The sequence below is a fragment of the Haliaeetus leucocephalus genome, unplaced genomic scaffold (genome assembly GCF_000737465.1).
Source record: "Haliaeetus leucocephalus isolate CR32 unplaced genomic scaffold, Haliaeetus_leucocephalus-4.0 Scaffold190, whole genome shotgun sequence".
Classification (NCBI taxonomy): Eukaryota; Metazoa; Chordata; class Aves; order Accipitriformes; family Accipitridae; genus Haliaeetus; species Haliaeetus leucocephalus.
In genome coordinates this window covers 118,593-139,213 of record NW_010972626.1, presented here as the reverse complement: position 1 = coordinate 139,213, position 20,621 = coordinate 118,593, and the positions used below count along the sequence as shown (strand labels likewise).

Sequence of the window (20,621 nt, the reverse complement as noted above, 5' to 3'; positions counted from 1 at the left end):
CTTCCGATCTGCCTGCTCTGTTTATACCTATTGCTTTCTATTTATTCTCAAGCTGCATTTCATTATTGGTCTTTCATTTTTTTTCAGCTTGAACTTCTTTTTTCTTGTGTTGTAAATCAGCAGAGGTCCACACATCCTCAGTACTTTTTGTGTTTGAACTTTAAACACTTCTAAAAATGAGAGACTTTGATAGGTGTTTACATATAGCAAGTTGTGTACTCAAGTAGGAAAATGTGGGCAATACCTTATACCTAGTCTTTTTCCAGCACTTTCCAAGTACAGTATTCTGCTTTATAGCCACACCGCCTAAAATATTTGCTCTAAAACTTGTAACAAGATGCTATGTGTATAGGTTCTTCTCTTAATTGGGAAGCTTCTTAAATAACTTAACTGTCAAATTAGACTACACTAGAATCCATTCTAATTGGCTGTGCTTAAATTGAGTGCTTTAATATATTTTGAGACTTAGTGAAATAGATTAATTTGAATACTCCAGGTAAGGATGGCTGTCTCCTTCAGAAGAATTTAAAAGTATAAGCCAGAAGGAAAGTTTAGATAATCAACTCTTTCGCTGTATGTTATTTCCACTGTTTATTTCCCGAGTATAAAAATGAGATGGCTTGCCATGTCTTAGCAGGCATACGTGTCATCCATTTTATAAAACACTGGGACTTAGTTTACGAGAATGGTAATACGTACCTAACACTTGAATAACGCTTTTCATCCGTAGGTCTGGAAACATGTCAAAAAGTTGACTATCATTATCCCAGGTGTATAAAAAGAGGCAGACACACAAAGGACTTGCACAGATGCATACCCCCAGTTCATACCAAATCCAGGAGTATAATTTGGGGATCTTCACTTACTGTATCCTGTGCTGTCTTTGCTACAAGTGTTCAAGATTCTGAGCTGTACCTAGAAACCTGATCATGTTACATGTGTTTATTGTTTGGAGGTGTTAACCATTCTTGTACCACCTATTACTGCGAATTTGTGCCCAGTAGGATCATAGAGATCACAGAAATCCTAGACGGTTTTTGTAGTGCTGTGAACGCTATACCCTCTGACTATACGTGATGAAGGTGCATGTGCTTAGGAGTTTGAATTCAAAGTTTGTAATCCTGGCTAAATCCTAGGTGCAAGATTCCTTGTCTGGGGTTACACTAGTCCCAGGTTACAGAAAAAATTATGGTATGGGCGAAGAATGTAAGAGGAAGGAAGAGGTGAATCGGTGCCCTGTGTGACCACGAAACTAAATTATTTGCCCAAAAAACGCAAACGGTCTTGGCTGCAAAACCAAGTTTAGGAAAAAAAAACCAGTTTCCCAAGCTATTCTTTACCCTCCTAGAACCACAACATCTTGCAATCAAATGCCTTATCAAGCCTTTTGGGAAGGACGTCATTTCGGTACGTTTTCAGGAATTGGTAGTTTTTACTTCAGCTTATATTAATCTTTCAGTCTTTGTAGTTTGCTGGAGTAGTGGACGTGAGATCCAGTTCTCATCTGAAAGACCAATGGAGTAAATATTGCAGCCAGATTTGGACATGCTATTTTGTTTATGTGACTTTGTTTTGCCTGGCATAATTAAAATGTTGCAGACAGTTTAGAGCTGCTTGGAAGGTCACTTTTTTTGGTGATCAAAGGGAAAACACACAAGTACAGTAGTGATGCAGTTACTACCCCCTGTGGGGGCATCAGCAGTTCGGAAACCCATGGTGGATTTCACTGGCAATTTTTTTGTTGTATTCATAAATGCAGAATTATGTTTTTAAAAGATTAGTTGATGTGCAAATATTTTCATGGCATTGCTATGAACAGGAGGGACCCTAGTGTATTTTTACAGTGCGATAAATATTCACTGAACGAGTAATGTATTGGTAAGTTTATCTTGCAGCTGAATCAAGTTTTAAATCACATCAAATTAATTTTTACATCAGTTGATAGGAATATTTTATTGAAATAATATTCAGCTGTGGTTGAATTTACAGTTGTGATTTTAACCGTACACTTCAAAGGATCTTCTGTTTTTATAAATAAAACTGAAAAATATGCTGCAAAGAACTGTTTCAAATGTGTGTTTACTTTTGTTGGTAATTTCTAGAAAATAGACTTTTAAGAAAATATTTATTATGTTTTTCTGATTGTACTTAAGTGTTGAGGTTGTGGGCATAGTGAAAGCTGTCATGTAGCAGCCATTCATCCTGTTCTGTGTGGGGTTTTGTGTTTGGTTTTTTTTTTTATCTCACTCTACCTTGCCCACTTCAGGACATGTTATTTCCTTTCTAATTGCACCCCACAGAGAAGGGGAAGTACCTTTTGAATGTAAGGATTGTATTTGGATGTGTAAGCTGTTGGGGTTTGGCATGCAGGATTTAAAGCTTCTGTCTGTGCTGATCTGTTAGAAAAGGTAATTAATAAACATCCTAGGAGTTTTGGCCCCACCATGCTAAAATTTCTGTTCTAGAGGAAGTACAAAGAAACAATTCAGAGGTTTGATTCACAGGCATGTCTCATAGAGCAATAAAGTTCTTAACTAATTGCAGAGAAACAATTTGCTCATCTTTTTCTGCTTTAAGGGACTTTAGAGAGAAGTGTGGTCAACAGTGCTTAAAGAAGCCTGCGGAAGAAAGGCAAAGTCACTTCAGGGAGTACAAGGAGCAAACCAAAAGATGTAGCATCTTATTAAAATAGGAAGAGAGAAGTAGTCTTAGATAAGTATGTAACTGAAGGTGCTTCTGGCAAGGTAAGTGATGCAGTTCCTTGAAATACAGGCATCTCGAAGGTAACATTGGATATATTTTTGCTGATGGTTTATTAATTTTTAAAAGGGTGATTTGATCATTCTAAACATACTTACAAATGTGAGCCAAATTATCTAGGTATTTTTGGTCCAAAAATGATGAGGAGAAGTGAACAGGCTTGTGAAATGAATAAGTTCGAGGTGGTGCTATGTTTTTGTTTAGAGATCTAGGCAATGTCAGTCCAGCTACATTACTGGTTGTCAATACGTCGTCCTCCTGTCAGCTGAAGTTCTTGCTCACAGTTAAAAATCTGTAGCTTTCACCTCTGTGTGGCTGTCAAAGCTGAGCTGAATGATGTACTTCTGTATTTTGGGCAGATGGTGAGAGGTAAGTATTGGACCTGTAATGCTTACTCCAATTGCAAAAGTAATGGGACCGTAGCTTTTCTGTAGCAGGTTTGCTCCACAGTTTCATTAACTTTTCAGGGTATATATTACATACTGCTTCTGTGCAGCTCAAACAGGTGTCTACCTGCTTGGCTCCCGTTTGATGCTCCAGTTTGCTGCCTGAAACTGTTACAGGCAGGCTCAGGCTGGCATAGATGGGATGCTTGCGGCTCACTTCCCCAGCTGCAGTTGCACCTTTCTGCCCGCTCCGAAAGCTCTGCCCTATCCGGTGGAAAGACGATCAGCCTGGCTGCCGGAGGTCTTCCTACAATCTCTTCAGTTTTCTGTGGCAGCTCCAGCCTTCTTGTCTGGCCTGCAGAAGAGAGGAAAAGCTCAGAGCTGAAAGCTGGCAGTAGCTATAGGTTGTAGCGGGATGGGGCAGAAGCGCTGTTTGCCCTTATGTGTCACGGACTGGCCAGGCTCTGGGCTCTTGGGCCCTGGAACTGAGTTTATCTGGCATCTGCCATAAACATTTCTTTCCTTCAGGAAGGAGGCAGTTGGGTGTGCAACAGGGTCTTGAACAGTCATCTTTTTGAGAACTACCAGTCATGTCCAAAGATGCAGTCTGAACTCCTACCTACCAGAGGCAAGGACTGTGAATGACTGGAATTTTTAGGCTCTGCTGAAATTCTGCTAGATTAGAATTAGCTGAATTCCTCCCCTAGCCCCTGCTGCTGTGCTCTGGCCTGGCTTGAACACAGTAAGTTGCTTGAGTATTCCTTCTTTAGATGCCATAATTGCTAGCAAGTATTTTTGCAGTATCGAGAGGTGAAACAGTTTGAGGGTTTATAGCTCAGTTACCTCATCTTGACTCCATCCTCACTATCCGACAGCTCTCTTCATTCCTTTATTCTCTTACGTAGATGGCTAGTGAACTTTTTAATACTTGTAATATTTTTCAGTTATTACTGATTGTGGTTTTATTTATTTTGCTTTATGTTTGCAATTTTTTAAGTGGGATTTTTTTTCCCCAGTCTTTGCAGGCTCTACACCTTTCCCTGTCTATGAAATAAATCTATGTTAGATGATTATTCATGTAGATAAATTTGAAGCCTTTTCTTACAACTTCTTATTGACTGATGAGGTGGCAGGAAAGGAGTAATTTCCAGACAGGCACTGACTTGCTCCATTGTGTGAGAGAAGAATCAATGTTCAGAAGATTACAAGTAGCTGCATAGTGCATCCAGCTGCTCTGCATTTGTAAGGACATTTTTCTTTGTTATAGCTGACTTCATCTGTCTTAGAATTTATGTGAAGTGAACGAGCTGTATCAAGCCTGTAGCCCTTGTTTAAACAGCACAGTCAGAGATTTATGATGTATATTATTGAGATCAATGTAGCATGTGTATCACTGTTAGGTGAAGTTTACTTCAAGCTTTCTGTGAGCCTTGATTAGCCCAAGATTTATGCAAAGTATGTATCGAACAAGGTAGGGCTTCACAGTTCAGACTGTTTGTGCATATTATCAAGATTGCCATCCCTCAGAGACAATTCCTGACTCTTTGGCTCTATTCATTGCAGATACTATCAGGAAGTGCCTGGGATTGAGAGAGAATGCTGGTACTCCACATACAAAGGAGTCAGACTGGAACCCTCTTGCAGCTGCTCTTTTGTCTTCTCCCTCACTTACTTTAGAGCCAAGACACAATAACATTATAAAAACCATGTGGTGGCTCAGGGGAACAAATCTCACTGCCCTTGAGCGCCCAAGCAGGAGGTGACTTGCCTTAGTAATGCTTGTGATCTATGTCCGTGTACCACATTCCCGCATCTGTGTGTGCAGCCACTTAAGTGCAGGTCACAGTCATAGAACCTCTTAAGTCATGTCATCCCTGTTTACCTCCACTGACCCTGCAATCTGAGTGTAAAGCCTTGATATTGACAACCATAATGTTTACCTTCTATGCTGTGCTTGATGATAATCAGACACAATTCTTAAAGCCTGTGCTATGCACAGGCAATCCTGTTGTCATGGGCAGCTGGGGACTAGGCAAGGTGCTGCAAAGAAAGAGATTTGTGGGTCTTTGTGAGTGACCAAGAGAAACAGTTAACTGTCGCCAGTGGTACTGGGAGCAGGTGCTTGATCCTAACACATGCTTATTGTTTTTGTGGTGCTTTGGGGATGGCTGGCAGGAGGGGTCTGGGCACTGTTAAGCTGCCATCCCTCACCGGCTCAGCATCATCAGGGAATGCAGCAATGACCCTTTCTTCCTGGCACCCCAACCTATGTCAGCTGACTAAGTGACAAAGGAAAAAGTCCTCTTGCCTCTGGACTTAGATGCAGTTGAGGCATCTCTCTTCAGGGAGCTTTCACAGGACCCCATGGGAATCTTGCTTCCCATGCCTGAGTTCTCTTCGTGTTGCATGTTTATCTCTTTGTCCCAATACTTTCTTCCTGTAGTACTGAACTCTAAGAAAATAGTACACTGGTCACAGCATAATTGCAAAACATCAAGAATTTATTAATTTCCAAGTAGCATAGAGTCTAAAGTTAGGAGCTGTCTTCATGTTTCTTCATTCTCATTTTAAATCAAGCAAATCTATATACATGTTTTCAGACATCTGTATAAATTATGCAACCAAAGTCAGGGAGAGTTTCTTCTCCTGTTTACACACAGTATTTCCAGAAGCACTCGGAGAGATTCCCACGTTTCTTGTACTGTTTCCTGTCCTTGGTCAAGAAGCGGCCCAGCAAAGCAATTCGAGGATGATTTCCATAGAAAGTCTGTAGTCAAACAGCATTAGAGAGGTTACTGTTGGAGGGTAAATGTTCCCAGTGGGAAAGTATGCTCTTTGCTGCCCCAGCTGATCACCCAGCCCTGTGTTCTGACTGGGGGAAGGAGAGATGGCTGCCCAGTGTGCCCTCTGATTTAGATGATGCACTAAAACTAGTCCCCGTCTTCTGCCTTTATATTTAATTCAGCAGACAAATGAACAGGAATTATGTTTTCCATTTACCTAGTGGTTCATAACAAATCTGATAATACTGCATAGCCTATGTTGCAGTGGGCATTGGGGAGAAATGACATGCAGCTAATACTGGTTAATGTGCTGGCCTGGCCTGGTGAAGCTGACAATTTGCCTTTATTTAGAAAGCTGTTTTTCTGGGGGAAAAAAGTGTGGGTCTTAGAATGGAATGCTCTGGGTTACTTGCTCTTTTTCCTCCCCCCCCCCCCCTTTTTTTTTTCTTCTCCTCCACTGCTTATCTAACTGCTAAGTGATTCCAGCTTCAAGAACACTGTGGCATACTTTAGTCTATACTGTTTACGAAGTCTGTGGGTTGATGTCTCGGTAACAGTTCCATGTAGTTTAAAATGTGGAGTCTTATTTTTCTTGTTTCAGTGACAGATGGTCATTTACTTACCTCTTTGATATTTTCCCTTGGGTTGTAGCTGCTGGGACTAAGACCTGGTAGAGGGGAGACATAATGAAATGTTTTACCATTTAGAAACTGTGAACCTACACAAGTCTATACACTTGACACTGACACTATAGCCAGCAGATGTCTTGAACTGGTATGTTCAGAGGAACAGACAGAAAACGCTTTTGCAGCAGCACAGCCAGTTCTTTCTGTGGCACACAGTTCCAGCAGGATCTGGGACTCTGCAGATGCAAGCTGTACTGTCCTCTTCAGCAGGCATCTGTTATGTCTGTTGCCCCCCAAACCATCTATTGCTATTGATTCTGCACTTTCTGCAAGTATTGATGTTTTTTAAAAGACTGTGCTATTTCATTTTGTCTGCTAGCTCCTTCTAGGCCAATCTTTGCCTTGCCCCAGTTTTGCTATACAAAGGTTTTGCTAAACTAATTTAGAGACTTTTCCTGCTAGTATTGAGCTGCAAGCATGGCTGCTTGGCAGGTTTCCCCAAGGTCCCAGTTAATTAAATGACAGCTGTCTGTTGCCTACATATAATGCTGTATTTCAGTAAATACCCACGAATCGGGGCACAATCTCTGTGGAAGCTGGACATGCAAACCATGGGCACTGTCCCATAAACTGCTGTTGTAAATCCTCACCTGCTTTGTTGTCTTCAGTCAGTGTGCCCAAGAGCTCTGGCAGAAACTGAAGCAGGGAAGTGCTTCCTAGGCTGCCCAACTGCTCTGGATTTAATCTTGAATCTTCATCAGCTGCAAATGGGAGATGACAGAAACAGACATACAGTAAGAGTCTTTTGCTTTGAATCCCTGTTTCAGTCTGTCTCGGATGACTTCTGATCAGGTCTGCTGGCCCCACCTGTTGAAGATTATCATGAAATCACCAGTCATTCATCCTCATTTAAATGAATAAAATGGGGGATAGTTGGTCTTGTTTTTCCTTCCAGAGCTGTGAGAAAAGATACCTTCCTGATGTTAATCTTGGATGCTCATTTCTCTGGCAGATCTTTCTTTAAGAAAGTTTTTTGACCGACAGCAGCCCCTCCCATTGCTTGAGGAACTCACAACCTAATCCTTCTGGTACCCAGCTGTAGACAACCCAAATGTGTATATAATTTTTTTCTTTTTTTTTTTTTTAGTCCATATCTTTATCAACTACTTCCTATGCTGGAGCTTTTCTATGAATAAAGACAAAACTTCGTGTTCAAGGCCTATTAACCTGCTCAGTTTCCTGACAATTAAATGCAATAAAATTAGGGGAAGGGCAGGAATAAATGTAAGAAGTCTTAAAGCCTATTTTGGCAGCTATGCTTCTCTGTGTATTTCAATCATCTCCCTCATTTAATGTGTGTATCAGTACAGATATTATTACTTTTTCTGAAACAACAGATTGCTGATACCTGATGGAATTAATTTGTATGTGCATAGAGAATTCAGAATTCTGTAACTAGCTTGTGCCCCACCCCGAGGCAGGTTGCCAGCCGGAGCCCTTAGCGGTGTTATACTTGAGGTAAATAAGGCTTTTGTAATCTGAGCAGTAAATTTCGTCTTTGATAATATATAGCAGACATTCAAAATTGTGGGCTACGAGAGGGTGCTATTATGCAACTCTAGTTGTATAGATGAATATTGTTTTGTAGTTGTACTTTTAGATAATACTGTGGAGTTTTAGTTACTCTTACCTGCAGGGATGGGTGAGACTCTATAGCTCCTCAATATGAAATATATAAGAAAATAAACTGCTGAAAATAATCCCCCAACATTTCAAAAGCTTGGACCAAGATCAAGAACTTGAAGACCTTGGACATCCACGTTGTTAGTTTGTTCACTGTACGAAAGGACAATTGCAAAGGACAGTGGGGATTTAAATGTAAGACCGAATAAGAATACTGTAACTTCCCTGTGCTATGTGTAGACAATTCACATCTCTAGCCTTGTATTATTTTTTAATTCAGAGCAGTGTTAGCAGGTAAACTTGCTTTGAGATTTAAAAAAAAAAAAAAAACGACAAACCCAAAACCACCCTCTTTGATATAGAGTTCTACTTCTATCTTACCCAGCCTAGAGACTCTTTATATTAGCAAGGAAGATTTAATAAGCCTAATGGACATCTTCAAACAAATGGAGTAATTGTTAGAGCCAGCTTGTTCACCCTATGATGTGATAGATGTTATCCGTACTGAGTCATGGCTGCCTGTAAATGAAAGTTACATAGTGGAAGGCTTGAGAAGATGCTGGCTTAGTGAGTACAAGGTTTTCAAAGCAAACTAGGAACGACTGATATCTATAAACCAGCACAATAGCTGTTGCACCTGCAAAGCAGGTAAGAACAGCCATTTTTTAATAGTCAGCTTTATGCAATAGCTTTGGGTTTGATTAGCCTGTTCTTTCAGAACTCATTTCAGAAACTGTTCCAGCACAGGTCAGGTCTGATGACCGTAACCTTCCAGACTTTGTTGTGCGTTTTTACTGAGCCATTTCAGTCTTGACTTGTAGTGTAATTTCAAACTTTGAGGAGGGCTTTTTCAAGCAAAAATTTATTCTTTTGCTGGACTGAATGGAATCTACATTACTGCAAACAAATAGCATGCTCAATACATTGCTATTTTTTGTAGTGTAAGACAGACTTGCCCGTTCTTGATCTAAGTAGGACTGTATTAATCTTTGCAGTAGGTTTCCCCCTTTTTAAATACACCTTCAGTTAAACATAGCTCATTCTAAAGCATAGCAAGAGGAGAGACCGTACAGCCAAGTTTCTTTAAATTACCCAGTGCCTACTAATGCTGCTTCAAAGACAGACACTGTATAAGCCAGCTTGCGTTCAGTGCCAGAAGGCTCAGGTACCTTTGCCTCCTGGATCTCAAAGCAGCAGGAAGAAATATTTAGGGCACCCAACCTCCCCGTTTACATGACTAGCACCCACGGATGGTGTCACTTGCGCTGCTGGTGTTCGGAAGATATTCCTGCTTTTTCTACAGCTCATCAGCACAGATAAAGGCCCCTTGGAAAGCATACCTGCTTCTCTTCTGGTTTTGCTGCTCTAGCCCCTGCTTTATGACCATTAAAATCAAAAGACTCTTACCTGAGAGTTGATAAGACATCTCACTGGCATTGATGATGGGGAGAGACGAGAGAGGATAGGAGAAGCCGATAATAATGAGACAGCAGAATACCAGCTTATGCATCATTGCTGTGTTGAATATATTTTGTCTTTGTCTACCCCTGTAACTCAGAACTCCTGTCTGACTGTTGCCTCTGCTCCCAGATTCACCCGTTATATAGCCACTCATGACCTCATAAATATCATCATGTTCTCTCCCCCCCTTCAAAAAAAAAAAAAATCCAATGAATTTATTGCCCATTGATTCTAAATGGAAACCACTTTGCATTGATGTAATTTTTCAAGGTAACAGTTCATAGACAATAAATTTACTGTCTTATAGCTTGGTGTACAAAATGGATATTATATCAAACCAAGCACAGTAAAGTTTATAAATCTGGCATTAAAAAAAAAAAGTAACTTCCAGTTATAAATCATGAGTTAACAAAAGGGTCAGACGTTGGTTGAAATGACCAGGGCAATAAGACAGCTGATTTATGAGCCTTAGCAGGCTTGACGCAAAGCATCTGATATGAAATGCACTTTTTTTTTTTTTTTTTTCATTTTGTGAGATGGATGGATGTGTTGTGTTGTATTTGGGGTTCTTGTGCCAGAAAAAGTAAAAGAGTTGGGGAGTTAAAATATCTAGTTAATTTACAAAGAGAATGTTAGGGAAGTTCATTCTGGGGTGGTTTGGGTTTTTTTTTTTTCCCCCCCCTTGTAGCATTTCACATCTATTTATTTGAGAAGACTTCATCCAGTGTTGCCCTAGAGAATTGTCTTGGCAGAGAAAGTACAGCCTCCATCTGGAGACTTGCTTGGTACATATAAACTACTTTGGTTGATATTAAACACAGGTCCCTCACTAGACTGGGAGACCCTTTTCTATTTTGCTTATCTTCTCTTTCCCTCAGTTGGAGCTACTTAATTCTGTGTCTGCTAGCTAGGTTTTTTTCCCTGTTTGCTTTTTGCTTTTATTTAATGCTAGCACGGTAGTTGCTATATGTAATCTCCTAACTTTAGTCTTTATTTCTCTCCATCTAGCATATTGTCTTCTCTGCTTGCAATTTCATTTTTCATATCAAAGAGCAAGGACTGACTGGACTGGTCTGTCATCTTCATTCTGTATGAAGTATCTAACCCAACCATATAGAGCCTTGAAAATAAAAAAAGTAAGTTTATGCCAATTTTCTTTCCTTTAGGTGGTGAGAAGATTATGCCTGTTCAGGTTCATAATAAATTGAGGTTTGGTAATTTTCTTTCCTGCTTCTAATCAAATGTTTGTGCCTTCAAATACTGTGTAAAATACTACGAAATCCAACTAATGTTACTAAAGTTCTTTCCCTGTGCTGAATTGCGTGATAATTGTAAGTTGTAAAAGGAGTGAAGGATCTGCTTCCTTTTTCCTTTATTGACATTTCCTGTTGAAGATTAATTTTTGTATTATAAGTTCTGTGGCTCCTAGGCCTAATTTCAAATTGGCTACATCTGTCGTATAGAACAGATGTATTTCTGCTGCAGGTCTAATTCCAGGAGAGCATGCCCCACACATGCACAGTTAACAGGTTGTCCAGAAAAGCTGTGGACCCTGTGAATCACCGAATGGTTGAGGTCAGAAGGCATCTCTGGAAATCAGCTAGTCTAACACCCCCTGCTCAAAGCAGGGTCAGCCAGAGCAGTTTGTCCAGGAGTGTGTCCAGTCAGGTTTGAATAGCTTCAAGGATGGAATGGGACAGAATTTCAAAACTAAGCTTGACAAGGCCCTGAGCATCCCCATGTAAGGTCAAATGCTCTGCTTTGAATGCAGAGGTGGGGAGTGGGAGAGGTAAGAGAGGACCTTCAGAGGTCCTTCCAACCTAAACTTTTCTATTCTCCTGTGTGTACAGAGAGGTCTAGTATTGACTTATAGAATACATGCTGCAGGTGTCTGAAGTACAAATGGTGTTTCTCTGGACTTCTCTTTGCTGAAGTGAGTGGATATGACAAAAGAATTTCTCTACAGAATTAACCTAATACATTTTATATGCCTCTTGTCCTGTGCTTCCCTACGAGAGAAATAAGTAGCTAGTGAGGAATTCTCTCCTCATCTGAGTCATGCAACTCTTCGTTCCAAAACTGCAGACAGTAATTAGGTCTGATTTGATGCATGATCTCACTGTTGGTGCTGGATGCTCTGTACAAATGCTTCTCCTTCAGTGAACTATCAATGACAATGGCATTATCAATATTTGCTCTGAGCATCCTCCAAGGAAAGCTAATGAAGCACTCTTCACAAGCAACTTATGTCCTTTGTCTTCTCTCAAGGAAGTCTCAGCCTCTTAGAGCCATCATGAAGTGCGTCATGTGGAAGTTGGGCAACTTGCCCGCAGCTTATTGCCTTTACTCAGATTTGAAGTTGTCACTTGGACACTCTTTCCTCTACCAAAATGTCAAAGGCATTTTCCTCAGGGGACAGTGCACACGTCATCAGGCAAAGCAAAGAAACAGCTCATCCTAAACAAAGGTACAAAACCCTGAATACATGGGTGGGGGAAGTAAATGTGAATTGCACTTTGAAAACTTGGAAATTGATTTGCAAGAAATAGTGTTAATTTTTATCAAAACTACTCTTTTGTGGGAAAACTTTTTTAAGTTCTTATTTATGCTAATAGACTTTCTTTCAAGTGCTTCAGTTTAAAATAACAGGGCAGCAGCAGTCCAGATAAACTACCTAGCAAGCTCCGAATAGTAAGTATATGCTACCCTATCATAAAAGATTATCCTTAATTATCAGAAGAAACAACTATTCTTGGTTTAGAATAATGGCTCATGAAGAATAATTTGCTAATGAAGTCAAGAAAACTCTTTTAAAAAATAAGACACAACAAAACCAGCCAAAAACACACCCCAAAATTATCCACCTTCTATGTAGAACAGTAAGGATGAAATCTAATCTATAACGCAAAAGTTCTTTCCCATTTTAAAGTGCTTTATGATAAGTAAACACGAATTATTTTAGTCAAGTATTGCAACACTTGGCAAAAGCAGAAATTTAAGAGAAGACGTGATTTAGCAGTAACATTTGTATGAGGGACTTCTTCCTAGGATGTAAATTTTGGTGTAACGTTTTAGCTTGAATTTAGGTTGCATGAAGAGAGGCGTGCAGTAGAATGTTTTTGTATTGACACTGTAATTGCAGATGAGCTTATTATATAAATCTCCAGCTCTTCCTTGAATTTTACTAGATTTTTTTAACTTAACATCTTGTTTCAGTGAGTTATACATGTTGGCTGGTGTGAGAGAAAAAAATATTTGCAGTGTTATTTATTTCCCTGCTAGGGTCTAGCGTATCATTTAGGGGTTTGGGTTTTTTTGCTTTGCTGTCACTGCTGGCTTAGCAGATATCTGTCCTCATTAACACCTAAGAAGTTAACTTTAACATAACATTTCTCATTTTAGCTAATTATTCAGCTTTGTAACTTGATTATTAGATCTATTTTGCATACTGAAATAGCTGCCTTGTGAGGTCATACTTGCAATAAGAGTTTTCCTGCCACTAGCTTGCATTGCCTTATGTATACTCTGCATTTTAGACTGTACTGAAAATAGCCAGCTGTGAGACTGAGCGGATCAAAGGAAAAAACTAACCATAACTTGGGCACTTGCTGTTAACTTCCTTTTTTGAAGATGATGCTTCTGCCTGCTGTGCGCAAGCTGTAGCATAGCGCATGTGGTGTATGTTCTGTATAACCAAATAGCACTATACGGTGCTACACATATTTGGGTACGCATATTAGTATTTCTGTCTTCTGAATTTCTCTCAGTTATGTAAGATCTCTGAGTGGTTCTGACCTAGGTTTTCTTGTTCTGTGGTGGGTTGGAGGTGCATAGGTGAGTATGTGTGCTTAACTGAACACATGCCTCTGCGTAAATGAAGATGGCAGGTCCGTAGGCCTTTCTGAAGATATTTTATTTTGCTACAGAATTGGCAAGTGGTCTAAAAATTCTCTAGTACAGGATCACAGCTGCCAAAACATTGCTCCTTTGTAGTATAGTTTCCACCAGTTTGAGGGGGAAAAAACCCTCTTGATTTTTGGCCCTGCTGGGCTGGCACACTGTAGTCTGGGTATATTCTCCAAGTGAAGCTTGACAAACTGGTCCTTAATTCCCCTGTCCTCTCAGCACTACAGAATTAGCAAACTGAAGCTTCACACTGTTTGACATGAAGGAAAGTAAGTCTGGCATGACTGGAGCTTGGAAATTCAGCACATCGATATCTTATGGGAATCAGATTCTGGATAATGCAGCCACAAACAGAGGAGCAGAGACCAGATCTTGAAATAAGGTTTCTTCCACAAAAAATGTAATGGAACTAACTATGCAATTACAGTTTATTTTTAAAACTGAAATTATGAGAGCAGGCAGTATAAGGAAAGAGAGGAAAGCTTCTGCAGCAAGAATGGAACTTTCTCTTTACCTTTCTCCTGTTCTCGCAAGGTATCCCAAATAATCTGTTCAACCCTAATAAGAAATTATGGTCTGGACTAAAGCAGAATAAGAACTTCTTTGTCTCATTTTTCTGGTCAGCACACTGCACAGAAATGAGTGCAAACCAGCCTTGCTAAAAGGCATAGGCTGTTGGTCAGTGACTATCCATACTTGCACTCTCATTTCATCAGTCCCAGGTATAGAGCAAGCTGGAGACTTGTGCTCGTTTTCTTCAGAGATGCATGTCTGCTTCTGCAGCACTGCTTGCATTTGGAACCAGTAAAAGTTTCAAAGTTGTGCTTCTTTGTTGCAGAGAAGTCTGTTGTGAGGCTTTTTCAAGGCAAAGTACTGGATTTTTGGAGATCTTCCAATAATCCAGAGTAGTCCAAATGAGCTCTGATGTGAGACACAGTGCACCAATCCTTTCCTTCCTGGTGTGGGGAGTGTGAATGGAGAGAACTGTTGAGGAAGAGCTGGGATAGGTGAACACGTTTTCCTGTTTGGTTTTCTGAATAGGGGTAATTAACTTTTGGGTGGCTGTATTTTTTAACAGCCAGCCAGTGTGCCTCGACCAGTGACAGGTACCTCATTTTTTCAGACTGCGTTTCAAAGAAAAGAAACCTTCTCTCTCTGCTCATGCTGGCTTTGTCCCTTGGTGGGTTTGAGGGAGCTGATAATGGAATTCCTGCCCCGGGAGGTGGCGCTGAGAAACCTCCTGAAAAAGGCTGGAGCGACCAGGGTCCGGGCGCGGGGCTCGAGTCCGGTGTCACAGGCAGTGCGGTATAGAATTAAAATTTACAAAAGACAGCTAAATTGGGGGAAAGTAACTGTGTGGCATTGGTTTTGTTGTTTGGGGGGGGTGTCCACTTTTCTTTTCTGAAAAAGGTCTTGTTTCTCTTCCCTTCTTGCATACGTATATGTTTCTCAGCTAAAGAACTCTTGCCTTTTTTGAAGAATGATTAAATAAGGTCAAGAGACTTTTACTCTGGAGGAATTATCCATACAATGTATTCCTTAGACATTAGTTTTTCTTGAGTAGCCTCACTGATAGGAGTCAGCATCACTGCTTGTGTTGGAACTGCATCGGAAGCTCAGTCTACTAAAAAGCACCACAACACTTATGTGGATCTGAGTAAAGCAGACAGTCGGGTCAGGACAGCGTCTTCACTCTTGAATGTTCTTGTATGATCTACTCTGCTTTCTCATTCTTTTTCCTTCTTGTAATGCCTTTGCTGTCTTGGCATTTCTGGAAGCAGTCAAGGCTTCTTCTCATGTTAAGAAGCTTGGAAGGCCTGCCGTTGTTATCTGGTTTAACTCTCTGAAACCACAGCTAAAGCATTTTGTGCAGGATTTCGACCTTCGTGAGGCTTTTAAGTAGCAACCCCTTTGTTAGTCCAACCTTAGGCCTTGTTCCGTTCCATGTACTAGTTTACCTTTCTTCTCCCTTCCTGCTTGTGCTGTTGTTACGCTCCTGGCACTGTTCCTCTGTCTGCAGTGCCCAGCCTTGTCTCTCTGTCTGCTCTAGGTGGAAGTGTAGGGGGTGGAAAGAAAGAAGGAGCTTTTAAAGGGAGGGTTTGGGAAGGTGCTTGCAGGACTCGGTCCTTGTTTTGGCCTTGGCACAGGACCATGGACAGGGAACACGGAGGGTGACACTGGGCGCTGCTGGAGTCCTTGTGGCTGCACAGGCACAAGTGTATTTATGGTGTATGAATCAATGAATATACTGAATAAAGCTGCCTTTTTTTTTTTTCTTTACACTAATTGTCTTCTCGTTTGGTGAGAAAATGGACATCCTCAGCAAATAGAGCTATGGAGTTTAGCGTTGTTTCCTGTTCCCCTCCATCCTTGAGCACGTAAGCTTGTTCACATCTCTGCCTCCCTGTGGTTCTGGTCTCAAGAGATCCTAACTTCCAGTCAGCCTTGGTCCTGTCCCTGCCGGTCCACGTGTCCTGGGCTGTCTGAGAGCATCTGTAGGGACGAACTGAGCAGTGGGGAATAGTTGCCAAACTAAGTATCCAGTGACCTTGCTGTATTTGTTCTCAGGCTGATTAGCTTGGATGATTCCCATCAGCTATGGTCCTTTGTAACTGAAAATACAGTGTATTATGTTGATAGCTTTTTTCTGAAAATGTTTAAATAACTAGTAGGAACCAAATACTACTTCTTATATATTTTGTGAGAGCAACATTATTCAGAAAGCAGTTTTAATTTGTATAGGCATTGAAACAGAACCCTTGCTCGTTGTAGAGCTGAAGAGCATGAAGGAATAGCCCTATGCTCTGAGAACAAGATAATAAAAACTATAGGTTGATATATATATATCGTGACATTGCAGGGGGTTCATGTAAAACTGCTAGATAATTTTTTCTACTACTGTCCATTACTATACTATCTCAGCACAGATCATACAACTTTTATTTTATTATGATTTAATTAAATCAATTTTCCTCTGTCTGCCAGAGCAAAAGCACAGGCTGGAGGCCTTCAGCATGGCATGAAGATGCATATGTGGTCTAGGGGATATATTGGGGAGCAATACTCACTGAGGTAGTTTTAGGGATTGCCTTGGAGAGAAGGAATCAAATTTTGTGCCTGCTATGTGTCCATAGCAGGTTTTGCTACAAATGATGGGAGCAGCCATGCTTGAATCTTCTGTCAGAGGCAACTGATATGCTGCAAAACAAAGCTCACAAGTGCAGAAGCTTATGTTCACTGTGGATGATTAGGTAGCATGATGCTTTAGAAAAACAGCCAAACACAGTGCAGGCTTAACGGCAGCCTTCTATCTGTATGTATTACAATACAGACAAAAAGACCTTACTAAACATAAATGAATGATTACCTTTTCTTGTTTGTTGTTGTTTATAGTACTATATAATAACCTGCCTTTTTCTGCAACTGTGGATCACGAGTACCTTGTATTCCTGTATATTCACAGTAGTTTTTCTATGCTAGGGTATCTTTGTATCTTTTGACTTTTGCATAAGTACTGTTGTTATATAGAATACAGTATATTCGTAGTCTTATCAGCAGTACATATTATAAATATTTTATTTAAAAAAAACCAAACAACAACAACAATAGCACAGTCTTCCTGAGGTTTAATTTAGGTTGTGATAAGAAATTATCAAGCTAATCCTGCTGCAGAGCTAGGTGACTGCTGCATGCTATGACATTTTCACTCTTGTTCTGTTCTTAGACTTAGACCATTCATTATTTTTTGTTAAGCATATTATTGAGGGGTTTTCCATACAAATGATTGTCCTGGAGCCTGCCCACACAAACATCTGTACAGCTGAGGATTTAAAGAAATGAACTTCAGCTTTAATATTTCTGTCTCCTAAGGCTTCGAGTGCAACTTTGAAAAAAAATGGTATTACTAATGTCAAAAAGGGAAGCAGCAATACCCTGCTGATTCTTTTCTTTGGATGTAGTAGTTTGGATGATGGGGTGGGCAGGCCAGGCTGTCTTGCACTTTTTCTGGCACAACGTGAAGAAGTGCAGAAACACTAAAGCAGCAAATCGCAAGAGATGGATGAGGCATAAGAGTTGTCTTCCAGATTTCCCTGCTTGAGCCTGCTTCGTACTCTGTTAATTGCACAGTGCTCTGCCTCGTTAGTTTCTTGTTACAAACCATTTTATCAGAAACTTATTAAGATTTTGCTGTCTCTGAAGATGGTGCCCTGTTTCATTATCTAAAAGAGCAAGAGGGTAAGGGCTTGCATCTACAGTGGGGATGGAACAAAGGCAATTTTGTCAGAGGTGTCCTTATGCTTTTCTTTATTTTTCTGTCCACATTTTCACATTTGGTATACACATGTTCTTCCTGTTTTTACCACAGAGGCTTAGGATCACTTACCACTCTAACAACTGATATTAGAGGACAAATTTCAGGTAGTTCTGTAGAAGTTCAGTGCGTGGGCAGGAGCCACTGTAATTAAAAAGGTATCCTAATAATCACTGGCATTTAACTGTCTAACTTAGCGTAGGCAGTAAATGAATAGCTCACAAAAGCAGACTTTAATTTTTAATTTTGCTTTCCAAGTGCATAATCTCTTTAATCTTTCAATACTTGGAGGATTTTTTGTTAATTAAATGGAATCTCTGCAAGCTCGGTGATTCACATTTCAGGACAAATACGTGTACTTAACAGGTGGAAAGTTGGCATAGGTCTCACTGGGCAACTTGAGCTTTAAAGCAGTTCTTTCAAGGTTATTTTGTAAATGAAAGCATGTATCTTGGCAGTCAGCCACGTAGAATTTTCCCTTCACTGTTCAAGAGATGGGAATTATTTGATAAACTGGAATCCGCTACAAGCGTTAACTGATTTTCTCTGTGATGACTGACTGACTTTCTGACTTATCTTGACTGGAGTGGAAAGCTTTCCCTGGGGATGGGAGTGATCAACAGGAGTAGGAATTAACAAAGGTGAAGGAAGCAGGTATCAGATCTTTGTCTTCTGGTTTGGCAAGTTGAATGTTTCTTGCTACACTGGAACTAAGTAATGGGAGCAAAATCCCCTTTCCTGCAAGAACTCCCAAGGCAGATTTACAATATAAGAAGAGTTCTGTAGAGCAGTCACTATTTAGCCTGTTACTCTTATTCCTGTACTACATATGCATTTTTTATGAGTGAGGCTTGTAACAGACAGGACCAACTGGTTACTGCTGAGCAGAGTCTGCACAAGAAACATGGAAATAAGAAAAATTCACCTGTGCATGGAAGCGTATGCTTTCCATCCCTGGAAGAGTGGGATTGGGACCTGTATCACAAGGAAGGGATACATATCTGATGTGCTTGTTGTAGCACAGTCCTGTCTTTTCTTTTTATGGTCTTGCTGCCAGCTGTGTAGCTCCTTTCTTCTAATGTGCCGGAGAACCATCTGGTTAAGGAGAACCCTCATATAGCAGGAGGTGAAGGATATGTAAGACCAGGAAAGGAAATGCTGCAGATCTTTGCAAAGAACAACATTCAAACTAGCTTTTAGATGCCATTTGTGATGATCTTAAAGGTCTTTTCCAACCTAAATTATTCCATGATTTCTTCTCTTGTTCCATCCATTTCTCCACTAGTCCTTATGACAATCCTCCTTCCTTAAGCTGGAGAGGGTGATGGGGAGGTATTTCTGGCTGTTTGTAACTGCTCAGATGTATTCTTGGCCTTTTCAGCTGAGGAAGTAGGTCACTTCACAAAGCCTAGAGCATGCATATAGTATCCCATCCCAGCACCCATGTAGCTTTTCTAAAAATCCTCTACAAGACAAGCAGGATTTATGCTTAGAAGGAAATAATCCATTGCAAACCACCATCTGTGGAAATAGAATAGTGCGGGAAGCCTCCAAAGCCTTCTTCATTTACTCTACTCGTTTCTGCCACCATACTAATGTTTTATTTACAGGATGATCTCCTTCTGTGTCATTAGGAATGACTGGAAGAAGGTGCAGAAACCGTTATATAAGGTAGGATAATTAGTACTGCCACAGCACAGTAAAACCTTTTCCTGTTCTGTAATTCCCTGAGGCATATTTAATCACTCTCGAGAAGCACATAAATGCTACATGTTACAGCCTTGCTGTTCCATGTGAGAAGTATTCTGATTGTAGCCTACCCTATTGATGAATGCAGACATAGTGAGATGCAATGGCAAGAGAATATGCTACGGTCATATCTGCTGGCTTCCCGAGTAGAGCGCCTGTTCAGATTTCTAAATCCTTTGACTCTCAAGTTAAAGAAAAGAACAGCAGCTTCCTTTTCTCTTATTAGAACTCATAAGTTTGAGGAAACCATCCAGCATTTTCTGTGGTTACACCTGTACTTCTATACGGTAATACAAAAAGATGCATTATTAAGGGTGGCTGTAACACTGATAATGTCAATCTCTTTTTGGCCTTCTGATGGGATTGCAGCTTGATAAGACAACTGTGGTGCTGAACTGCAGTGTTGCAGCTCCTCTGGAGTCGATGATGTTTCTTCCTACCACTGCTTTCATATACCTGTTCATTGTGTTTTCCATTCTCGTTTAAGAAAAATATGTTATGCTTTAGATACTTCAGTAAATTTTGCTTTAGGCATGTATGTACATTTTCTTTAGAATTGTGTTCTACTCTTTCAAAGTTGCTCTAAAATTTGTATAAAGGTGCACTGAGTAGAAGTAGTGTGGTGCCTTTTTTTTTCCTTTTGGGTTTTTTTTTGCCTGCTTACAGGCCTGTATAGTGTCCTCTTCAGGTTAAATGGTTTATACTTGTTCTAAATGGAAAGTATCAAAATATCAATGCTGTGAATATTAGAAGGATTTTTTTTTTAATAGAAATGTTTCTCAAGTCTATAGTGTTGTAGCTAAAGGCAAATTGTCTCTTTCACCTCTCCATCTACCTTCTTTTTCCAGAATTGCATTTGTTCTAAACCTGCTGAAATCCTTGTGTACAGGAGAAAAGAGAGCTAATGTAACCTAAGATTTGGTTTAAAACTGACTTAAATGGGTAACTCGGACAG

The 20,621-nt window shown here is 40.2% G+C and overlaps 2 protein-coding genes across 2 annotated transcripts in view; one reads left to right on the top strand and one right to left on the bottom strand.

The window, feature by feature from the left end:
• Window positions 1–1,780, top strand: part of PER3 (period circadian clock 3) — a 24,105-nt gene extending 22,325 nt beyond the window's left edge. Inside the window, exon 22 of the mRNA XM_010565344.1 lies at window positions 731–1,780. Coding sequence (XP_010563646.1) covers window positions 731–778 — 48 coding nt within the window. The 3' untranslated portion in view covers window positions 779–1,780. The remainder of the gene's footprint in view (window positions 1–730) is intronic.
• Window positions 1,781–5,629: 3,849 nt separating this feature from the next.
• On the bottom strand, window positions 5,630–9,782 carry UTS2 (urotensin 2). The gene is made up of 4 exons (XM_010565341.1): window positions 9,646–9,782; window positions 7,206–7,316; window positions 6,553–6,596; window positions 5,630–5,913 (listed from the first exon to the last, which is right to left on the bottom strand). Exons 1-4 carry the CDS (start codon window positions 9,749–9,751, stop codon window positions 5,797–5,799), a joined length of 378 nt encoding a protein of 125 aa, XP_010563643.1. The 5' UTR covers window positions 9,752–9,782; the 3' UTR covers window positions 5,630–5,796.
• Between the last annotated feature and the right edge of the window lie 10,839 nt (window positions 9,783–20,621).